We start from the raw sequence: 20,103 nt of genomic DNA on the forward strand, positions 1-20,103 counted from the left end.
GAAATATACCATGTTCATGGGTTGGAAGAATCAATATAGTGAAAATGAGTATACTACCCAAAGCACTCTGTAGATTCAATGCAATCCCTATCAAGCTACCAACGGTATTTTTCACAGAACTAGAACAAATAATTTCACAATTTGTATGGAAATACAAAAAACCTCAAATAGCCAAAGCAATCTTGAGAAAGAAAAATGGAGCTGGAGGAATCAACCTGCCTGACTTCAGGCTCCACTACATAGCCACAGTCATCAAGACAGTATGGTACTGGCACAAAGACAGAAATATAGATCGATGGAACAAAATAGAAAGCCCAGAGATAAATCCACGCACCTATGGACACCTTATCTTTGACAAAGGAGGCAAGAATATACAATGGAGAAAAGATAATCTCTTTAACAAGTGATGCTGGGAAAACTGGTCAACCACTTGTAAAAGAATGAAACTAGAATACTTTCTAACACCATACACAAAAATAAACTTAAAATGGATTAAAGATCTAAACATAAGACCAGAAACCATAAAACTCTTAGAGGAGAACATAGGCAAAACACTCTCCGACATACATCACAGCAGGATCCTCTGTGACCCACCTCCCAGAATATTGGAAATAAAAGCAAAAATAAATGGGATCTAATTAAAATTAAAAGCTTCTGCACAACAAAAGAAACTATAAGCAAGGTGAAAAGACAGCCTTCAGAATGGGAGAAAATAATAGCAAATGAAGCAACTGACAGACAACTCATCTCAAAAATATACAAGCAACTCCTGCAGCTCAATTCCAGAAAAATAAACGACCCAATCAAAAAATGGGCCAAAGAACTAAATAGACATTTCTCCAAAGAAGACATACAGATGGCTAACAAACACATGAAAAAATGCTCAACATCACTCATTATCAGAGAAATGCAAATCAAAACCACAATGAGGTACCATTTCACGCCAGTCAGAATGGCTGCTATCCAAAAGTCTACAAGCAATAAATGCTGGAGAGGATGTGGAGAAAAGGGAACCCTCTTACACTGTTGGTGGGAATGCAAACTAGTACAGCCACTATGGAGAACAGTGTGGAGATTCCTTAAAAAAATGGAAATAGAACTGCCATACGACCCAGCAATCCCATTGCTGGGCATACACACCGAGGAAACCAGAATTGAAAGAGACACGTGTACCCCAATGTTCATCGCAGCACTGTTTATAATAGCCAGGACATGGAAGCAACCTAGATGTCCATCAGCAGATGAATGGATAAGAAAGCTGTGGTACATATACACAATGGAGTATTACTCATCCATTAAAAAGAATACATTTGAATCACTTCTAATGAGGTGGATGAAACTGGAGCCTATTATACAGAATGAAGTAAGCCAGAAAGAAAAACACCAATACAGTATACTAACGCATATATGTGGAATTTAGAAAGATGGTAACGACAACCCTGTATGTGAGATAGCAAAAGAGACACAAATGTATAGAACAGTCTTTTGGACTCTGTGAGGGGTGGGGATGATTTGGGAGAATGGCATTGAAACATGTATAATATCATATAAGAAACAAATCGCCAGTCCAGGTTCGATGCAGGATACAGGAAGCCTGGGGCTGGTGCACTGGGATGACCCAGAGGGATGGTACAGGGAGGGAGGTGGGAGGGGGGTTCAGGATGGGGAACACGTGTACACCCGTGGTGGATGCATGTTGATGTATGGCAAAACCAATACAATATTGTAAAGAATAATAATAATAATAATAAAAAGAAAACGAAGTAAAGGATGGCTTTGAGAAGGCTTTAAGGCTACTGTAGAATATATTAAGCTGGGTCAGTACTGCTGCCGGTCAAAGGGAAAAGAAATGGAGATAAGAGGTCAACAAGAAAACACCCAGATGTTTTCATTCTTGATGATTCCTGATAGACTACATGGCAGTTGCCACACAGAGTGCTTTTTCCCTTTTCTCACAGAGTCTTCACATTGTTTCCCTATCAAGAGATAGGAAGCCTTGAATCAGTTTTGATTATGTCTTTGAACAGATTGTTTTGAAATAGAAATGTCCAGTGTTCCTTCCTCTTTGGGGCTGATTATGTTGATATTTTTCTTATATCTTTATGATCAGCTCTGCGAAAGAACTATGGTAAAATCAATGCATGTGATTTTTAATATATTCATTATGTGCGTGCTTAGTCACTCAGTCTTGCTGACTCTTTGTGAACCCCATGGACAGTAGCCCGCCAGGCTCCTCTGTCCATGAGATTATCCAGACAAGAATACTGAAATGAGTTGCCATTCCCTTCTCCAGGGATCAAACTGGGGTCTCTTGCATTGCAGGCAGATTCTTTACTGTCTGAGCCACCAGGGAAGTTGACGTATTCGTTATAAATGACAGTATAACTTATTATCGAAAAGTCTTCTTATGTTAGTTTATGTTAGCTGGAAATATTTTCAAGATACCAGAAGTTTTTTGTTGCTAAAGACTGGTTTCAGTCTGTGAAAATCTCACCTCTTTTATAAAATTTAAGATGAGAAGTATATATCTAGAAATTTCAGTCTTCCTAGATCTTCATGTTTACTTTTATGAAAATTTTTTGTTGTTGTTCATTAAAGTATTACAATACAATAAAATATACCAACTTTAAGTGTACAGTTTGGTGAATTTGGGTACTTGTATACTGTTTTATAGCTACCACAACAATCAGGATAGAAAACAGTCTCTTCTCCCTAAACATTTTTTTTCATTCCTTTTGCTGTCACCCACCTGCCATCCCCAGATAACCACTGGTTTCTTTATGTCACCACAGCTTTGCCTTTTCTAGAATCTCATATAATTTGAATCCTGTAGTATGAAGTCTTTTATGTTCTACTTACTTCACTTAACATGCTGTTTTTGAAATCCATTTACCTTTGATTACTGTTTAATTCCTTGTTATTGTAAATATCAATCCCTAGTATGTTACACTACAATTTGTTTGTTCATTAGTTGGTGAATATTTGGGTTATATCCAGGTTTGATTATGAGTAATGTTGCTGTGAGAATCTGTGTACACATTTCTTTGTGTACATACGTTTTTACTTCTCTTGGGTAAATGCCTAGAAGTAGAATTGCTGGAATTCATCATTTGAAAAATAAATGGTACCATATTATTTTACACGGTTACTATACCATTTTGCATTTCCACCATCAATATATGAATGTTCCAATTCCACCATCTCCTTGCCAGCACTTGGCATTGTTAGCCATTTTAATTTTAGTCATTCTAGTTGGCATGCAGTTATATCTTGTGGTTTTAATTTGTGTTTTTCTGATGACTAGTGATTTGAGCATCTTTTCTTGTGCCCATTTTATATTCTGGGTATAAGCCCTTTGTTGGATATATTTTATAAAAATTTTGTGCCAGTCTTTGGCTTGCTTCTTTGTTTCCTAAACTGTTTCTTTCAATAAGCAACAGTTTTAAACTCGATTAATTCAATGTCTCAGTTTTTTAAATAGTTTGTGCTTTTGATATCTTATTTAACAAATACTTGCTAATCTGATGTCACAAACATTTTGTCCTGTGTTTTCATCTAGAATGTAATAGTTTTTGCTATTACATTGAGGTCTGAGATCCAATTTGAGTATAATTTTTGTGAAGTTAAGGATTGAGATGTATTTTTTTCCATACAAATGTCTAGCATTATTCCATCAATGTTTGTCAAAAAGATGTCTCCTTGGCGTATCACCCTGGCTCCTTGATTGAGAGTCAGTTGGCCAGTGTGGGTCTGTTCCTGGACTTGCTCTTCTATCTCAGTGATTTGTGTGTGCTCTTATGCCAGCACCACTTTGAGTACTTTCGAGTATGGTAAGTCTTAAAATCAGGTAATGCAAGTATTTCAGCTTTGTTCATCTTTTTTCAAAGCTGGTTAATCTATTTTAGAAACTTTGATTTTCTGTATGTACTTTTAAATTAGCCTGTGATTTTCTTCAAAAAAGAAAAAAAAAAGTTAAAATTTAACCTGAGATTGCACTGAAACTATAGATCAATGAAGGAAAGATTTCCATTTTGATGATTTTAAAAATATCGCCACAAATTATTTTGTATTTCAAAAAATGGAACTTAATTCCCCCTCTTCTAGAATGTGAGCTCTACTCAGCGATTCACTTACAATGAATAGAAAATGGCAGAGATGATGGAGTGTGACTCCAAAGGGCAGATCACAGAAGACATATTGCTTCCATATTGTTCTCTCTCAGATCATTCATTCTGGGGGAAGCCAGCTGCCATGTCACAAGGGTCCTGAAGCAGCCCTGTGGAGAGGTCTACATGGCAAAGAACAGTGGCATCCTGGCAGCAGTCAGCACTAATCTCCCAGTTGGGTTTTGAGCTACCTTAGAAGCTGATCCTACAACCCAGTCGAGACTTCAGATGAACATAGGTAGGATGACATCTTGAATGCAGCCTCATGAGAGACCTTGAGCCACAACCACCCAACTAAGCAGTCCCTAGATTTCTGACCACATAAACTGTATGTATATTAAATGCATATTGTTTTAAGCCACTGCGTTTGGAATAATTTGTTATTCAGTAATGTGTAACTAGTACAACTATTTTAATAATATTGGGTCTTCCAATTCATAAACATAGTATGTGTCTACTATGTAATTTTTTAATTCCCCTTTTTAATTTTAAAATTTTCAATGTATAGGCCCTGTACATCTTTCATTAAATGTATTTCTAGTAACTTGTGAGGTTTTGATGCTATTTTAAATGGAGTTTTGTCTCAAATGTTTGTTGCTAGTACATGGAATGCAGTTGATTTCTATATATTGCTATTGTATCCTCGAGGATACAATAGCAATTTATTTATTTATTTCTGGTAGCTTTTCTGTGGATTCTTCAGGGTTTCCTACATATTAATATATGATCAAGTCATCAGGAAATATATTTGGTTTATATGTTTTCTTTCTTCCTTTCTGATCTATGCATTTTATTTTTCTTGCCTTATTGCACTAGCTAAAACCTCTAATATAATGTTAAATAAGAGTGATGAATGGACATCCTTGTCTTGTTCCTGGTCTTAGAAAGGATTGAGTTTTTCCCTGTTGAATCTCTGTCTGTAAATGCATAAGTTATTCTTGATATTTAAATTCATTTTTATTATTTTTAGTCCAATGTAAGAAACAAATTTTAACATAAACCTATTTACTTCCTAATTTTAGTTTTTTGAATCAGTTTATGAAAAGTGAATATAATTATAAAAGAGGACAGTCTCCTTGTTGGAATGGATATTAAAAGGTATTTACCTTTTAGTGTTTGATTAAGGCTTTTTGCCATGTACTAGAGACTCGAGCTGTCTCCCAGTGTATTTTTTCCTTATTAACAGAACCTTCATCTTATTAGGGGCAGCAGGACCTCCAACTAAAAGATCACATTTTCCAGTTGCCTTTGTATCTAGGTCTAGCTATCAAGCTAAATCTTGGCATCCTGGCCAGTGAACTACAAGCATACTTATTGGCAGGACTTCTAGGAAGTCTCCTTAAAGTAGCCTTTTGTCCTTTTGTTCTTCCTCATTTTCTTCTCCCCACTGCCAGGAATGCAGTTAAGATGGTTGGAACATTTCTAACATGAGAGAGAAGTAAATTTCTGTTGTTTTTAAACCACTGGAATTTACAGTTTTCTGCTTCATGCAGAAAACCTCATCCTCTTGATGCATGGTTTACTGAAAGGAAAAGCTTACAGCAGCTTTCTAAGACAGTTTCTTAAAAACAAATAATCTATTATTAGTTCAATTAATTCTGTTCCTCTTGTAATTCAAATTCCCAAGAGTTAGAAGGATACCCAGTGTTTTAAATAGATAGTTCAAAATAATAATGAAAATGAAAAGAGCTATGGGAAATTCATCTGAATCACTTTTGTAATTGACAAAGAACAAAATAGCAAGACTCTTTAAATAAGTGCTAAAGCCACTTGATTCTGTCATGAAAAGGACAGTCATTTCATAATTAATCACAAATGGCACAAATAATTTTGGGCACTTCTGATTTGTGTACATATTCTTTGCATAATAAAATAAGTAATTTCCTTCCTTCTTTCTTTAGCATTTTCAGTGAAGAAGAAGGAATAGGAAAACAGACAGTTCTTTAGAGCTGGAATTTTCTTTGTTTTGCTTCCTGCCTTTAGAACACAGCCTGGCACATAGTAGAAGTTCGGTAAACATGCACTGAATGAATAAATGAGGCTTCAGTGGGCCTGCTTTCTTCAGGTCGTGAGTGAATATGCAGTCTGTGTGAAGGGGTCCAGGTATCAGAGGGCGTCTCTTCCCCTGTCTCGTCTTTACCTTGAGACCAGTCACGCTGTCCTCCAGGGTGACGGCCCCTGTGTTTGTCCTGCTGTCCCGCCAGATAAATTTCTCACATGTTGGGACCTTGGTTCGCCAGGACTGCGGCAGTGTAGTTTGCCAAGTGGGTCTCTGTTCAGCCATAGCTGACTGGAGAAGGAGATCAGTAGAAATCTGCGTGCTGGTGCCATGTCATGGTTTCTCACCTTTGCTGGCTGTGGCTTCATGCTAACACTAAACAAGACCAGAGGACAGTTGAGGTTTACTCTCTGTAATCAAGAGAGTTTTGCATGGTTCCACCCAGCAAATTAAATTCTTTATCCCCTTTGGCCCAGACTTGCAACTGCAAGAGATCCAGAATGCTCTCTGGTTGCCTGACCCCTGGGGCCCTCTTGCTGACCAGGATTCCCAGTTCCTGCCGCTTGAGTGTTCTGGTTCTGGGTGTACCTGGCCTTCGCAGACACAGCCCACATGTTCCTTCCTGCTGTATCTGAACAGTCTAGACCTGTCTCCCAGCCTGCCCAAGACCCCTGCCACTGCTTCACCCCTTGTCATTGGGTCTCTCAGCTTGATCTGGGGCTTCTGGGCTCTGTGGGCCTGCCAGACCCCTCCCTTAGAATTTCCCCTGGCCTCTTGACATGCAAATCCCAGCAGATGGTCTATTTTTAAAGCCTGTTTTTTTCCCTGCAAACTCTATGGGGTTTCAATCAAATTCTCATTCAGAAGTCCCAATATAAGAGAGGTTCATGAGATAATGAAAATGAAAGTTAAAAGTAATGTGTAAGGTAGTATAATGAATAAGTATTATTTGTAATTCATAATAATACTCTCTCAAGGCTTTTGATAGTAATGAGGTATAACTTAGGTAAAGTTTACTGTGCTTATCCCCCATCGTCTCCTAGAATAGGGTGATGTGATTATCACATATTTATAGGAAACTGAATTCTTAAACCTCTTTATATTTTAATCAATAGTCAATCTAAGAAAGAAATGGAAAATTTTATCTGAGCCAACCTGAGGATTATAACCCAGGACAGTCTCCCAGGGAGCTCTGAGATCTGTTTGCAGAGGGAAGGAGGTGACCAGAACATATGTGATGTTGACAGAGGGTGCATGCAATCAAGAACGCATCTTGGCAGAAGGTTGCTGCTATTTGCAAGGAACAGATAGATTAGTTAATGATTTTAGTGCTTTTGTAAGTGTGGGAAAATGCCAGACCCTGAGTTTATGACATTTCCTCCTGAAATATCTAGCTGTCTGAGGGCCAGCTCTGTCAGTTTTCCCAGAGCACAGAGTGCCTCACCCTGAACTTTGTTTTGAGTTCCTCCCAGAGTGTGCTATAGGTCAGCGACTGCAGCGGCTGGTGATTTGATTCTTAGAGAACTGGATGGTGGGCAGCTTTCTTCGTTCTCTCTCTTCCCTTTCAGTCGTAATACTCACTAAGGCTTGGGAAACGTTTCATCACCAGCTTTCCCCAGTGCTCTTAGGAATGCTCGTTCCCAGGTCAGGAGGATTTCATCATTAGGCTACTCACTGCTGTTACTAGACTAGGCCTTGTTCACAAGCCTCTGAAGCACCCGTCTGACTAGTGTGTTATGGTCTAGGAAATGGTTCCCTCTTGTTGCTTCTTCCCTTACCTGGAGTCACACTGTTGACTCTTAGAGGATATGCTTTTGGTCAGTTGTTTCACGTCGCCTAGTCATCATTTATTTTACACAGATTTGGTAATGCAAATAACAATAATCTTGTAAAATAGTCAAAATATAAGTAAAATAAGGTCATAAGTATTTAAGCTATGAATTTCCATTTCGTGTGGCCCAGTATCTCCCCAGGTCATCTGACCAGTCTGTTCTGCATCAATCTCTATCTTTGAGGAGAATGATGTCTTGGCATTGTTCACCTAAGGTGTGTACACGTACAAGGTATGTGGGGGTCATCGTGACCCCCCATAGGATTGAGTAAAGGATGTTATCATCTAAGGAGTTGCCTAGCAGGCGCCAGAAGGAGAAAGATTGATATTTGTGATTGAGCAGGAATTCTTGCCGATGGGGAGGGCTGGGTAAGCACATGACAAAGATGCAGTTCAGTTCAGTTCAGTTCAGTAAAGAAGAGGGGAAGCAACGAAATGGGCAGAGAAAATTTTATGTTTAAATTTTTCTTGTCTTACCTTAACATAAAAATTTTTATTTCATCGCCCAAAACATTTTACAGTAGCACTTTACTTATTTGACGACTTGAGGTGGTGCTGAGGTACCAGAGGCGTGAACCAGTGGATTCTATGTTTTTGTCATATGGGAAGTATGAACTTAGCACCAAAAAAGTGTGTCCTTTGGTACCTTTCCAGTTTCCTTTAAAAGCATCTAAGATGACCATTTAGACCATTCACTCACCATTCTCCCAGCAGACGTTCTTCTAGGTGCAGAGGCCATGAAGTGATCAAAATCAACCAGAATTCTTCCCCTTCCAGAGCATACATACATTCAGATAAGTGAGCCTTAGAATAGAGCTTTACGCCAATGAGCACACTTTATCCCTGCCAGAATTTGCAGTCATGCGTTTGTTCATTGCTGAGTAGAATGTACTAATTCTTCATAGGCTGTCCCTCCTAAAATTGAACACATGATTTCATAATTGTATATGTAATGGTGGGGGGACAGATATGGGCAAGAGAATAAAAATCTTCAGCCTTCCTCAATTCCTTAAAGGAATCTCTGACCTACCCTTCCCATTAAGAACCACCCCCCGCCTTACTAAATTGTGAGCTCCTTAAGTACAGGCAACAATTGTACATTGTCATTACTTTTTTCCTTATTTCTTTAAGACATATGATTGCATAAAGCGTGAATAACACAGTTGTTATGTGGGTTCATAATGTATTAGGACAGAAAAGTATCACAGTGAATGAGGGTAATGTTAAATGGAACTCTCCTCTCGTAAGTTTCCTTTATTTTACTTGAAGTATTTTGGTATTAATTCTAAGCACCTTGTGTGTATATTGAAATCCCTAGAGCAAACACAAGAAAAAATATGAGATATTGCTTTAAAAATTCCATTAAAGGAATTAAGATGAAATACTGAAAAGTATTTGCTTAATGCAAAAGGAAATAAGAAAGTAGGAGCAAAGAACAAAAAACAGTTGAGATAGAACCAAACAGCAAAATTCCTCTGTATCAAGGTAAATATATTAAGTGTGAACAGGGAAAGATGCTAATCAAAAGGCAGAGATTGTCAGACTGGATTTAAAAGTGAGAAACTGCTGTGTGCTGTCCACAAGGCACACTTTAAACGCACACACACACACACAGAAGGCTGAAAGTAACAGGATGGAGAGAGATTAATACGGAAATAGAAATCGGAAGTGGCCACATTAATCTAAGACAAAATAGACTTTGTGAGTATCACTGAAAACAAGGAGACTTTATTGTGATAAAAGGGTCGATGTATGTGTGCCTGATAACAGCTTCCACATACACAAACATGTTCCAAGTACTTGGGGTTAGAACTATGGGCAAATGGATAAATTCACCATCATAGCTGGATACTTTGAGATGAAAAAAAAATAAAAATTAAATTTTTTACTTAATTCAAATCTCACAATTCTGATTTGTTCAGATTTTTTTTCACAGTTCATGATATTTATGACAGCATTTTGTTGTCTTCAGCTGAATCACTGTGCTTTTGCTGTTGCACAATTCCATTTTCCATCTTCTTTTTTACTCAGACCTTCAGAAAAGGAATCCTTACTTCCTCGCCCCCTTCATGTAACTTTTAGCCTACTGTAGCTTTTAAATTATGAAGTAGATGAATGTATGTTTTCTTTTATAATCTAGGCTTTATGGTTCTTACTTAAAAATCCTTTCTCATCCCAGTGCCAAAAAGATGTCCCTTCTATATTTGCGCAGAAAGATGTGCAGTTTTGTAAATTACATTTGTGTCCTTAACCCACTGGGAGGTTTTGTGTGGTATCAGGCAGAGGGGGCTGGTTTGACTTCTTCCTTCCGTGTGGCCTGTGTGTTCTTTTCGTGTGTGACATACCCATTTCTGCTGTGTACCAGGTGCCTTGTAATGGAGTCTGTGTCTCTGCCCTTGCTCTTTACATCAGTTTGACACACTCTAGATAAAGACCTGGGGCTTCCCAGGTGGCACTAGTGGTAAAGAACCCGCCTGCCAACGCAGGAGACAGAAGAGACGTGGCTTCAATCCCTGGGTCGGAAAGATCCCCTGGAGAAGGGCACGGCTCCAGTATTCTTGCATGGAGAATCCCATGGACAGAGGAGTCTGGCGGGGTACAGATCACAGGGTCACAGAGAGTCAGACATGACTGAAGCAACTTAACACATACACACCCATAAAGACCACCCTGTTTTGCTTACTCAAACTTTATAGCATACTTTATAATCTGATAAGCCTCAGTATGCTTCCCTGAAATTACCTCATCTATCCTGTACCCTTTATTCTTTATTTTTAAGTCATTTTATCGTGATATATAATACACACCAAAGTGTCCATAAACTCTTTAAGTGTCATGAAGCCAAACAAATCACGATGAAGCAAGCGTGTATGGATTTATTGGCTGGGAAGTACATCTAGTCAGGCCTACATCCCGCTGAAAGATTACCAGTAATCACAAAGGGCAGAATCTCAAGTTCATTTTAGTGCTTCTCTTTATACATGAAGGTGCAGGAATCTGAGGTCACTGAAAGTACTTCCTGAGCTGTGCATCTGACCATCTAGGGACCTGTTTATCTGAAGCAAAGGGTGCCTTCTCCTACGTTTTCATCCTGAACTTTCCCCAGGGCGCACCGTCAGTGCGTGACTACCATGGGTTGTGACTTCACCCTTGTGTAATGAGCTGTTTTGTTCTTTTTTTTTGTTCATGCTTTTAAGGATTTCTTTCTCTGACTCTCATGGAGCTAGATATACATTTCATTTTATTATCTTTCTTGGGACCCTTACACTTTCAGTTTGAGTATTTATATTCTTTGTTCATCCTGGAAAACTCGGTTATTATCTCTTGAAACAAAGTCTTCTTCATACATTTCCTCTGTGGTCTTCTTTTGGAAGCTCCGAAGACATCCACGGAGGGCCTCTGTGTCTGTCTGGAGCCCCCACCATGTGGAGCCCAGGTGTCCCCCGAGGGGCTGCCCTGCCCTCGCCAGAGCCTCCCTGACTCAGGCCCTGCCGAGCCCTTGCCTCCTCCCTGCAGAGGAGACTGGTTGCTTCTGGCACTGAGTCCTCTGATCCTCCCCTTCACTCCCACCTTCCTCTGCCATCCATCCAGGGCCCCTCTCCCACCTGTGGATTTACCCTTCCTGGCGACCGCTAAGTGTGTTTTCCGTTTTGTTGGTGTGGTGAGGATTACAGATGTTCTCTCGTTGCACCAAATCTGAAGCTTGTTTCTGTTTTCGTTTTCTTTGTTGTTTTGTACAATTCACGAAGGAAGTAGCATGGAAACTATTTGAAATCAAAAGTCCTTTTCCATTCGCCTTTTAGCCTCCTCCAGTGTGTCTGTTGCTTCTACCACTGCACCAAAGTTGGTTAATTTTGCCAAATCCAACGGTCATTTTCCTCTCTCACGTCTTATGTGAACTCTGGGCTGCATTAGACATGGCTATTTCCTTCTTAAAACATGGTTCTCTTAGCTTCAGCAGTACTAAACTCTGCTAGTTTTCCTTCTTACTTGCAGCCCCTTCTCAGATTGCTTCACCGGCTTCTCCTACTCTGTCCATCCACAAAATCCTGGTGTATCCCAGGTTCAGTCCAAAGTCCTCTTCTCTCCTCTGTAGTATCCCCTCACCCTCCTATTGTCTCTTCTAGTTCTCATGCTTTAAATGTAGTCTGATACAACGGACTCTCAAATCTTTCTCTCTGCTAACTTTTCCCTTGAGTTCCAGAATTTTATATCCAACAACCCACTTGACGGCTCCACCAGGATTTCTCATAGATACTCCCGAGTTCATTCTTGCATTGCCTTTGCCGTTTTCTCTGCCGGAAAGGTTCTTCCTCCAGTTCATCAAATCACTGGCACCTCATTATCCTTAAAAACTCTGCTCAAGTGTCACTTCCACCTGAGCTAAAGAAGATCCCTGCTCCAAGTCACCTTACTGTAATTCCTTCATAGATCTTATCCGGAATCATTTTATATGTTTGCTTGTTTATTGTCCGATCTCCGTATTGACCATGACTGTCAGAGTAGGGCTTTATGTATCTTGTCTTCTGCTCAGTTTTAAGTGCCTAGAACAGCACCTGGTATATAGCAAATTCTCAATAGATTTTTGCCTAATTAGGTAATTTTATTAATAAAATATTAAAGTGTACTTTTCTCTTACTAGAAAGTTATCAAACCTGCTCTGATTTGATATGAATAACTTCTTATCCTAAGAATCAGATTCATAAAGTTGAAGATTTCTAACAAAGGAATAGCCATTCTCATGTTTACCTAGAAAACCACAGGGACTCTTTAGATTCCTCTTACCATGTAAATTGTCTTAAAGATGAAAAATAGTAAGCAGAACTGTTCATTGCTAACTATTGGCAAGGATTTCTAAATCTAGGAAAAATCAGTACTTGATAAATTTATTAAAATATTATATACATTTTAGATCATCTTTATTTTCTGATAAAGGTATGTCTGGGTCACATCACTGACTATTAGGGTTGTTTTATGTCAGTATGTCTCTCTGATGGCCATCTGCCAATAAAAGTAACCACAAAGTTAGTACAGTGTGAAAGTGTCTTGATAATCAGATATTTTATGGCTTTTTTTTTTTTTTCTGAAAGACAACATTGTTTTTAAGTATGGTGCCAGTACTTTCAAGTGTTAAATAGGTAGGATTTTGCTGTCTCTTCCAACTTACTAAAAACACATTTGTTTACTGAGGAGATTCAGTGTTTTGTTGGTTTGGTTTGTCCTGCTTAGTATCCTGCAACTCAGTAAGCATTCTGGTTTTTACCTCACCCTACGAAAGTGAAGGCAAAAGCACCACCTGAAGTATTTTACGGTCACTGATTTCTGTGTCAGATATGTTCCCTGAAAATTTTATGACCTGTCAACAATGCAGTTGGACTCTTTCTCTTCTAGGCTTCTGGGATCTGCTACAACAGCAGAATGCTGCAAGTCCACAGGGTGCTGTATGTGCCCAGTTGGATGGCCAAGTTCTGCGCTTGGACCCTGGAGCCCCTCTTCTCATCCTCGGAGCCCACCAGCGAGGCCAGGGTCGGGATGGGGGCCACAGTGGACATCCAGAGGCAGCAGAGGATGGAGCTGCTGGACAGGCAGCTGATGCTGTCACAGTTTGCACAAGTGAGGCGGCAAAGACAGCAGCAGGTAAACGATAACAATCACAATCGAAAGTTGAGAGGTACTCAGGGGCCTGTGTAAACGTCTCCCCTGAGATCGTACATGTGGTTGGGACCGTGTGTCATTCCTCTGCCTTGCATCATGGATATCTTGACATGTTTCCAAGGTCTCTGATCGCGACTATTCTTAGTGTTTTCTTTGGAAGGTAAAAAAAACAAAGTAACTTGCCACTGAAAGACTGGTCAAACTGGACACTCTCGCTCCACTTCCAATAGATAAGCATGATTTCTTAGAGAAACACCAACCTAGTTAACAAGACGGAATATTTATCTGTTTTTATCATCTTGTAAAAGCCACAGTGTCTTCCTGTTAAAATGCTTATTATTGTGTGCTCTGGAGTAAAGAGCAGATATCAGACTTCTTGATTTTCCTTAGTTGAAATGGAGAGACTATGAAGGTAATAGAAGTTCAAGGAAACAACCAACGAGCCGGTCAGATAAGTGCTGGGTTTTCTCAGCCTTGTCATTAATCGTCAGGAAATATCGAGCACTTGCCCACAAAAACGGCTCCGTCCAAACAACATGATTCCACACTGGTGTCCCCAGGGTTCCTCTCAGTCAAGCTGAGCCTGCTTGGGCGCTTCTGTGATCCAGCACACTGGGCTTGTCATTTCCCGTCTCCATCCCCTTTACCCTCTGGGGTATGAGAGAGAGTTCTGTTCTCTCTCACATCACCTGCCCGCATTGCGTGTGAGAAGTCGATCTTCATTGCATGTGGTCTGGAAAGTGATGTCAGGTGTGACATCCTTGGACGTCAGTGGGTCCCAGAATTTCCATCTAGGGTGGGGAGAAGGGGTTCCCTTATCAGTGGGCCAGGTCTGCAGGTGAGAGAGAAGGAAGTGAAGGCTGGTCCTTGCAGGTGTATTTGACTCTAGAATGTACAGTAAAGGAAGCTGACGCGTGGGGAGACAGACGCGGCTCCTGGAGAGATCAGGGCTGCAGGTACGGCTAGAGTCCGTGTGTAGGGTTGGGAGGGAACCCAACAGGTCAGGGGTCCCCACCTCCGGGATCTCACGCCTGATGATCTGAGGTGTAGCCAATGTGATAATAATAGAAAGTGCACAGCAAATGGAATGTGCTGGAACCATCACCCCCACCCCTGATTCTTCTTCTGTGAAATCAGTCCCTGGCGCCAGCGAGGGCGGGGACCACTGCAGAGGATCACACCTGGGATGAAATGTAGGCAGCAGACTCGGCCTGTATTTAGTAGGAGGAAGAGGGGAAATTCTTTGAGGAAATGGAAGGAAGAATGGTAAGGATGAGTATTCAGAATAATCAGCGTCCAGAGTGATAATGAGTATAAATACTTTCCAATAGCCTGGACAGAGCTGAGAGGGAGAGAAAGAAGTGTGTGTGATCTGAGATGGCTGGCTCAGCTAACGAGGGATTCAATGGCAGCACCATCCCATCAGCACAGAAGAGCAGACAGGGAGAAGTACATTGACTGGGGTGCCCGTGGGCTGCCTGAGAGGGGGTTCCCTGAGCAAAACGGGAGGTTGTGTTTCTGAAGTTGGCGTCCCCAGCAGATTCTCACATGCAGAGCTGATGGGACAGCACTGTTGGGATGATCACAGCGTTGGGGGAGCAGTGGTGAATGACAGAGGGGGCCTTTGAGCACCAGTCACAAGGAAGGTCTGAGAGCTAATCTTATGGCTCAGGAGCCCTGGCGTTGACAGAGTGTCTGCCAAAGTGTCTCCAGTCCGGACAGACGCAGGGGTGGACTTTGGGTCTTGAGAGCTGCACTCCATCCACAGAGCGGTGTCCCTTGACACCCCACAGCAGGAAGACTGAGTACCACTCCTGGCGGAGGTGGGTCCTGAGCACCGCCTCTCGTGCTGCTGGGAGCTTCGTGTTTCACTCAGGTTCCTGGAGCATCTCCTCCCGGGTGGCAGGGGCACTCTTCCCAGGGAAAACCTTAAGCGGAAGGTCCGAAGGACTGACCGCCTCCCCTCCTGCGGCAGCCCGCCTCGACGGCACCCTGGTGACCAGCCCCTCCTCTGTGGTCCACTTAAGAGTCCCAGCCCCGCCTGGAAGGTGACTGGATGAAAATACAGGTGCTCAGCCCTGTGGCGTCTGGGTCCCCAGTCCCCGCGTCCTTCCTGGGCTGTGTCTGCCACACACGTGTCGGCTAGAACACAGGTGAGGAGGTTTAGGAGATGCCCTCGCAGGTCACCCGAGCGCCATACCGGGTCTTCCCTCCCACATTGTGTGCCCTTGGCTGAATTTTTCCTAATGATCAGGGTTAATTACTCCTGCAGGATAATGACTCCTTCCCTTGCCTACTTTTTTTTGGTCAGAAGAGCCCAAACTGACAGGACCACAACGGTCACTTAAGAAGTAGCAGTGTTCTTGCTTTGTCCCCTCTGGAACCTCCTTTCCTGTGAGCCAGGCTCTGTAAACCAGGGAGTCCAGGGTCATGGGACAGGGAGCCCAGACACCCCAAGTAGGTCAGCAGGAGGGCGATCGTCAGGGCCCCTCTCCTCCCACCCCTGGTTGCCAGGAGCCATATGCTCCACCCCCTGGGCACACAGCGCCTGAGTGACAGTCGTTGATTTGGGCTGTTCTGCATACTGGAGCCCCAAGCGCCATCCTTGCCAGGTGCCATCTGCAAGTTGGTGTCTCTCTCGCCTCACCTGGCTGTCCATCCGTCTGGCGAGTGGGCAGCCCTGGGTCATGCTGTGAGAGGGTTGCTGTGCCCCGTAGTCTGGGCACTGCCCTGCCCTCCCGGCTGGCAGCAGGCCTGTGATCTGAGAGATGTCATCTGGCACCCTGGTCAGCCCCTCACACAGCCCTCCAGCCCACAGGGAGCGGTGCCATGTGACAGAGAAGGCAGGTGGCCCTGAGACCGGAAAATGTGTCACTTTCAGGTAAAGTGAACTGTGGCCTGTGTCAGTCAGCTCAGGTTGCCCCAGGAGAAGACCGTGGACTGGGTGGCTTAAACAACAGAAGTTTTCCTCAGTGCTCTGGAGGCTGGAGGTCCAAGATCAGCACTGTCAGGGCTGGTTTCTGTCGGGACTCTCCTTGGCTCTCGCTGTGTGTCTCGTGGCCTTTCCCTGGTGCCTGCGTGTTCCTGGTATCTCTTCTTCCAAGGACGCCAGTCCTGTTGGATGAGGGCCCCATCTTTATGACCTCATTGAACCTTAAGTACCTCTTTGAAAGGCTTCCCAGGTGGCCCCAGTGGTAAAGAACCTGCTTGCCAATGCTGGAGACACGAGAGACCCGGGTTTGATCCCTGGGTCGGGAAGATCCCCTGGAGAAGGAAGTGGCAACCCACTCCAGTATTCGTGCCTGGGAAATCCCCATGGATGGAGGAGCCTGGAGGGATACAGTCCATGGAGTTGCAAAGAGGCAGACATGACTGAGCACACATGTGCTCTTTAAAGGCCTTGTCTACAAGTATGGTTGCATTGGGGGGGTCAGGGACTTCAGCATATGAACTTGGGGGTGGGGGGTACATGCTTCAGTCTATAGCAGCACCCCTTCCTGAGCAGTAAAGGGCCCAGCAGAGTCAGCCTGGCTCTCAGGCACAGTCGGTTCTCCTGGACAGGTGGTGGAGTGTCCAGGCTCAGCACTGCCCTCGCTCACCCTCAGAAGCCAAGTCCACCTTGGAGAGCGGGGCCCACACACAGCCTCCTTCCACCTCAACTGCACTGTTCACGTGCTGGCCCGGGGTGAGCGGTGCCAGGGCTGGCCGACGGCCACCTGCCGCATCGCTCTGTCCCCACCTCTTCTGTGCTGGGCGTTCGTGGTGAGCATGGGGGCCTGGGTGTCACACTACCTGCCTGTTCCTGCCGGACCACACGCCTCTCCCCAGGCAGCCTCGTCCCCTACCTTCCCGTCCCCTGGCCACCCAGGCGAGCCCTTCACCACGCCCGGTGAGTCCATAGATGTTATTCCTTCAGGCCACCACTCTTTCCACGAGAAGTGCACGACCAAATGCACTACCCAGGGTCTCCCCGTCGGGAGCACTTGTCCCTGTCCCTGTCTTTTCAGGGTGACCCCCAGCTGGAGCTGTAGTGCAGCCACTGTCTGCTTTCAGCTTTCACTTGTGTACCGAGCTAACCCATGAACCGAATTTGGTCACTTGGTCGTAGGAACCCAACCTGGTGTCGCAGGAGGTGTGAACTGGGGCAGAGGTTTTTACGCGGCAGGGCTGATGGACATGGTGGTCCAGGCGAACTTGCCTCCGCAACCCCACTGCACCCCCGGCCTGGCTCCTGCTCACCCTGCACACACCACTTCCGTGGGGCGATGGGTCTTTAGCCCCACCTAACGCTAGAACTTGGTAGGTCTGACACTTCTGGCCACCCGCTCACTCTGTGCCCATGGCCAGGCACTTCCTGTCCCAAAGGGTCCAGCAGCAGTGTAACTGGAGTGCTGTGTAATTCTCTGCTGTGTATGCGTGCCCTGGCCCCAGCGCCCGAGGCATCAGCACCGCGGTTGTCCCCTGTGGCTGGCTGCGGACTCCACCTGGGGTCTTTACCCACCACAGATGCTCTGAACACCATAGTGTCTGCTGGGTCGCACAGCCCAAGCACCCATGAGTAAACCAGCCCCAGGTCCCCGCCCATCTTAAAGGGCTTTCCAGCAGGCGGCCGTGAAGTGGTGCCCTTTGGTCTGTGACTCCGCCCGCCGCTGGGCAGGCTCCCCCACTTTCCGAGGTCGGTCTTGCCCCCAGGTCAGTATGCTAGCCCCTGGAGTCCTGCCACTGGCTTCTCGTTGTGAGGTCTGCTGCAGAGAAGAGCACAGGGGGTCCCTAGTCCTGGACTGACTCGATTCCCTCTGCATTTATCCCCAGCATCAGCCTTGAGAGTCCCAGCTGTTCCCTGCCCGCACCCTGGGCTCAAGGTGCTGGCTTGCCCACTCACTGCTGTCGAGAGGGCTGTAGAACAGGGGCCCAGATGTGTCTCACTCCAGGGCCTCTGCTCTGTCCTTCACTGGGTTTTTCTTTCCTTCTTGGCTTCAGCTGGTAGGAAACTCAATGCTAAGTTTAAGGTTCAGTCAGATTAACTGTTTAAACCCAAAGTTAGTACTCCTGCCTCCATCTTTTTAAAATATCTTTTTGATTGTTTTAGGATCCTTCTGCTTTATTGCAGACCTCTTCAAATTCTATGATTGCATTTACGATAAATTTATTATTTGTTTACAGACTGTGGGTTTTCAAATTTTTTTTGTAGAACCCAACATTTGTTTGGTCAGAAAGCCATTCAGCTCCTAAATACTGTGTGTTAGATTGATCTGTCTGCAGTTTTTAATTTCAAGCATTCCAGAATAAGGCCAGAGTCCTGTTTGGGTGTATTCCTTTGCACTTCTTTGCCTGCTTCTGTCAGATTTTATCTTGTTGCCTGGCACCTGCTTCGTGCTCGCTGTCGTCCACCTGCCTGTGGTCTGCACTTGGCTCTGGGGTTGCAGTCAGCCAGCGGTCGTTATTGAAACAGTGACCAAGTTTGGTGCAGTCGGCCCCTGAGATGTGAAAAGCAAGTCCTTTCCCTTTAGAGAGGTTTTGATCAATGTCAGGGAACTCAATAGACACACTTGAATTAGAGAAACATCAAGAATGATGAAATACTGCCCAGAGTGCCCAGGGCAGTAAGACCCCTAAGGGGGCCTGATGCTGTGAGAGGCTTCTGGGAGTAGAAGGCTGGACAGGATGTGGGCGGTGGAGAGGATGAGGCCGGTCATCCTAGAGGAGAGGACCAGCAAGACGGAGGGGAGGCCTTGGAGATAGTAGGGAGGCCTGAAAGGGGAAGGCCCTCAAGGAGACTTGGGGGCCGAGAGGTAGGTACGTAGTGACCAAGGGAAGGAACACAGCGACTGTAACAGAAGGAGGTGTTTTTCAACCCAACAGCAGAGTTGGAGCTTGACATTGGAGGCTGTCAAAAGTAGTTTAATCAGTAGTATTGCTAGGACAGTTATCTCAGCAAAGTTCCTCTTATCGATGTGTGTGAGATTGGTAGAGGAAGGAGAGACCGTGGAGGAAGAGACCAACAGAAGATTCTAGAATTCCAGCACTCAGCTCTGTGAACCCCCTGGCCAAGATGACGGCTGTCTCTTCACTGAACTCCGAACCCATGCTGTCTCCCAGGTCCAGCCTGCCCAGCTCTCCCGGGCACACTCCCACTACATCCAGTCCAAGGCTCCCCTGAGCTAAGCTCCTGGCTCCCAGACCTAGACCTGTGGCCTTGACCTCCTCTCCTGGGCTCCAGACCTCAGCGTCCTACCACCACTGGGCATCTCCCCCTGTCTGCTCCGAGCACCAAAATGTACCCTTGCTTTGCTGACCTGGCTCCTCCACCCCTCCTTCCCTCCCTCATGGGAAGCACCACCATCCTCCTGGAGGCCCAGACCAGAGCATCCTGACTTCCCCTTGGACTCTGCCCTCAGCTTCCCCATCCCACAGGTCCCCTCCCTCACCTGCATCCCAGAGAGTCTGCATTC

At 44.3% G+C, this 20,103-nt stretch overlaps 1 protein-coding gene across 2 annotated transcripts in view; it reads left to right on the forward strand.

The window, feature by feature from the left end:
- UBAC2 (UBA domain containing 2) overlaps positions 1 to 20,103 on the forward strand; it is a 170,476-nt gene that overhangs the window by 116,267 nt on the left and 34,106 nt on the right. For both annotated transcript variants that reach the window (XM_070800431.1, XM_019971668.2), the window contains one exon: positions 13,388 to 13,633. In XM_070800431.1, coding sequence (XP_070656532.1) covers positions 13,388 to 13,633 — 246 coding nt within the window. The remainder of the gene's footprint in view (positions 1 to 13,387; positions 13,634 to 20,103) is intronic.

Source organism: Bos indicus, chromosome 12 (genome assembly GCF_029378745.1).
Source record: "Bos indicus isolate NIAB-ARS_2022 breed Sahiwal x Tharparkar chromosome 12, NIAB-ARS_B.indTharparkar_mat_pri_1.0, whole genome shotgun sequence".
In the NCBI taxonomy this organism is placed as follows: Eukaryota; Metazoa; Chordata; class Mammalia; order Artiodactyla; family Bovidae; genus Bos; species Bos indicus.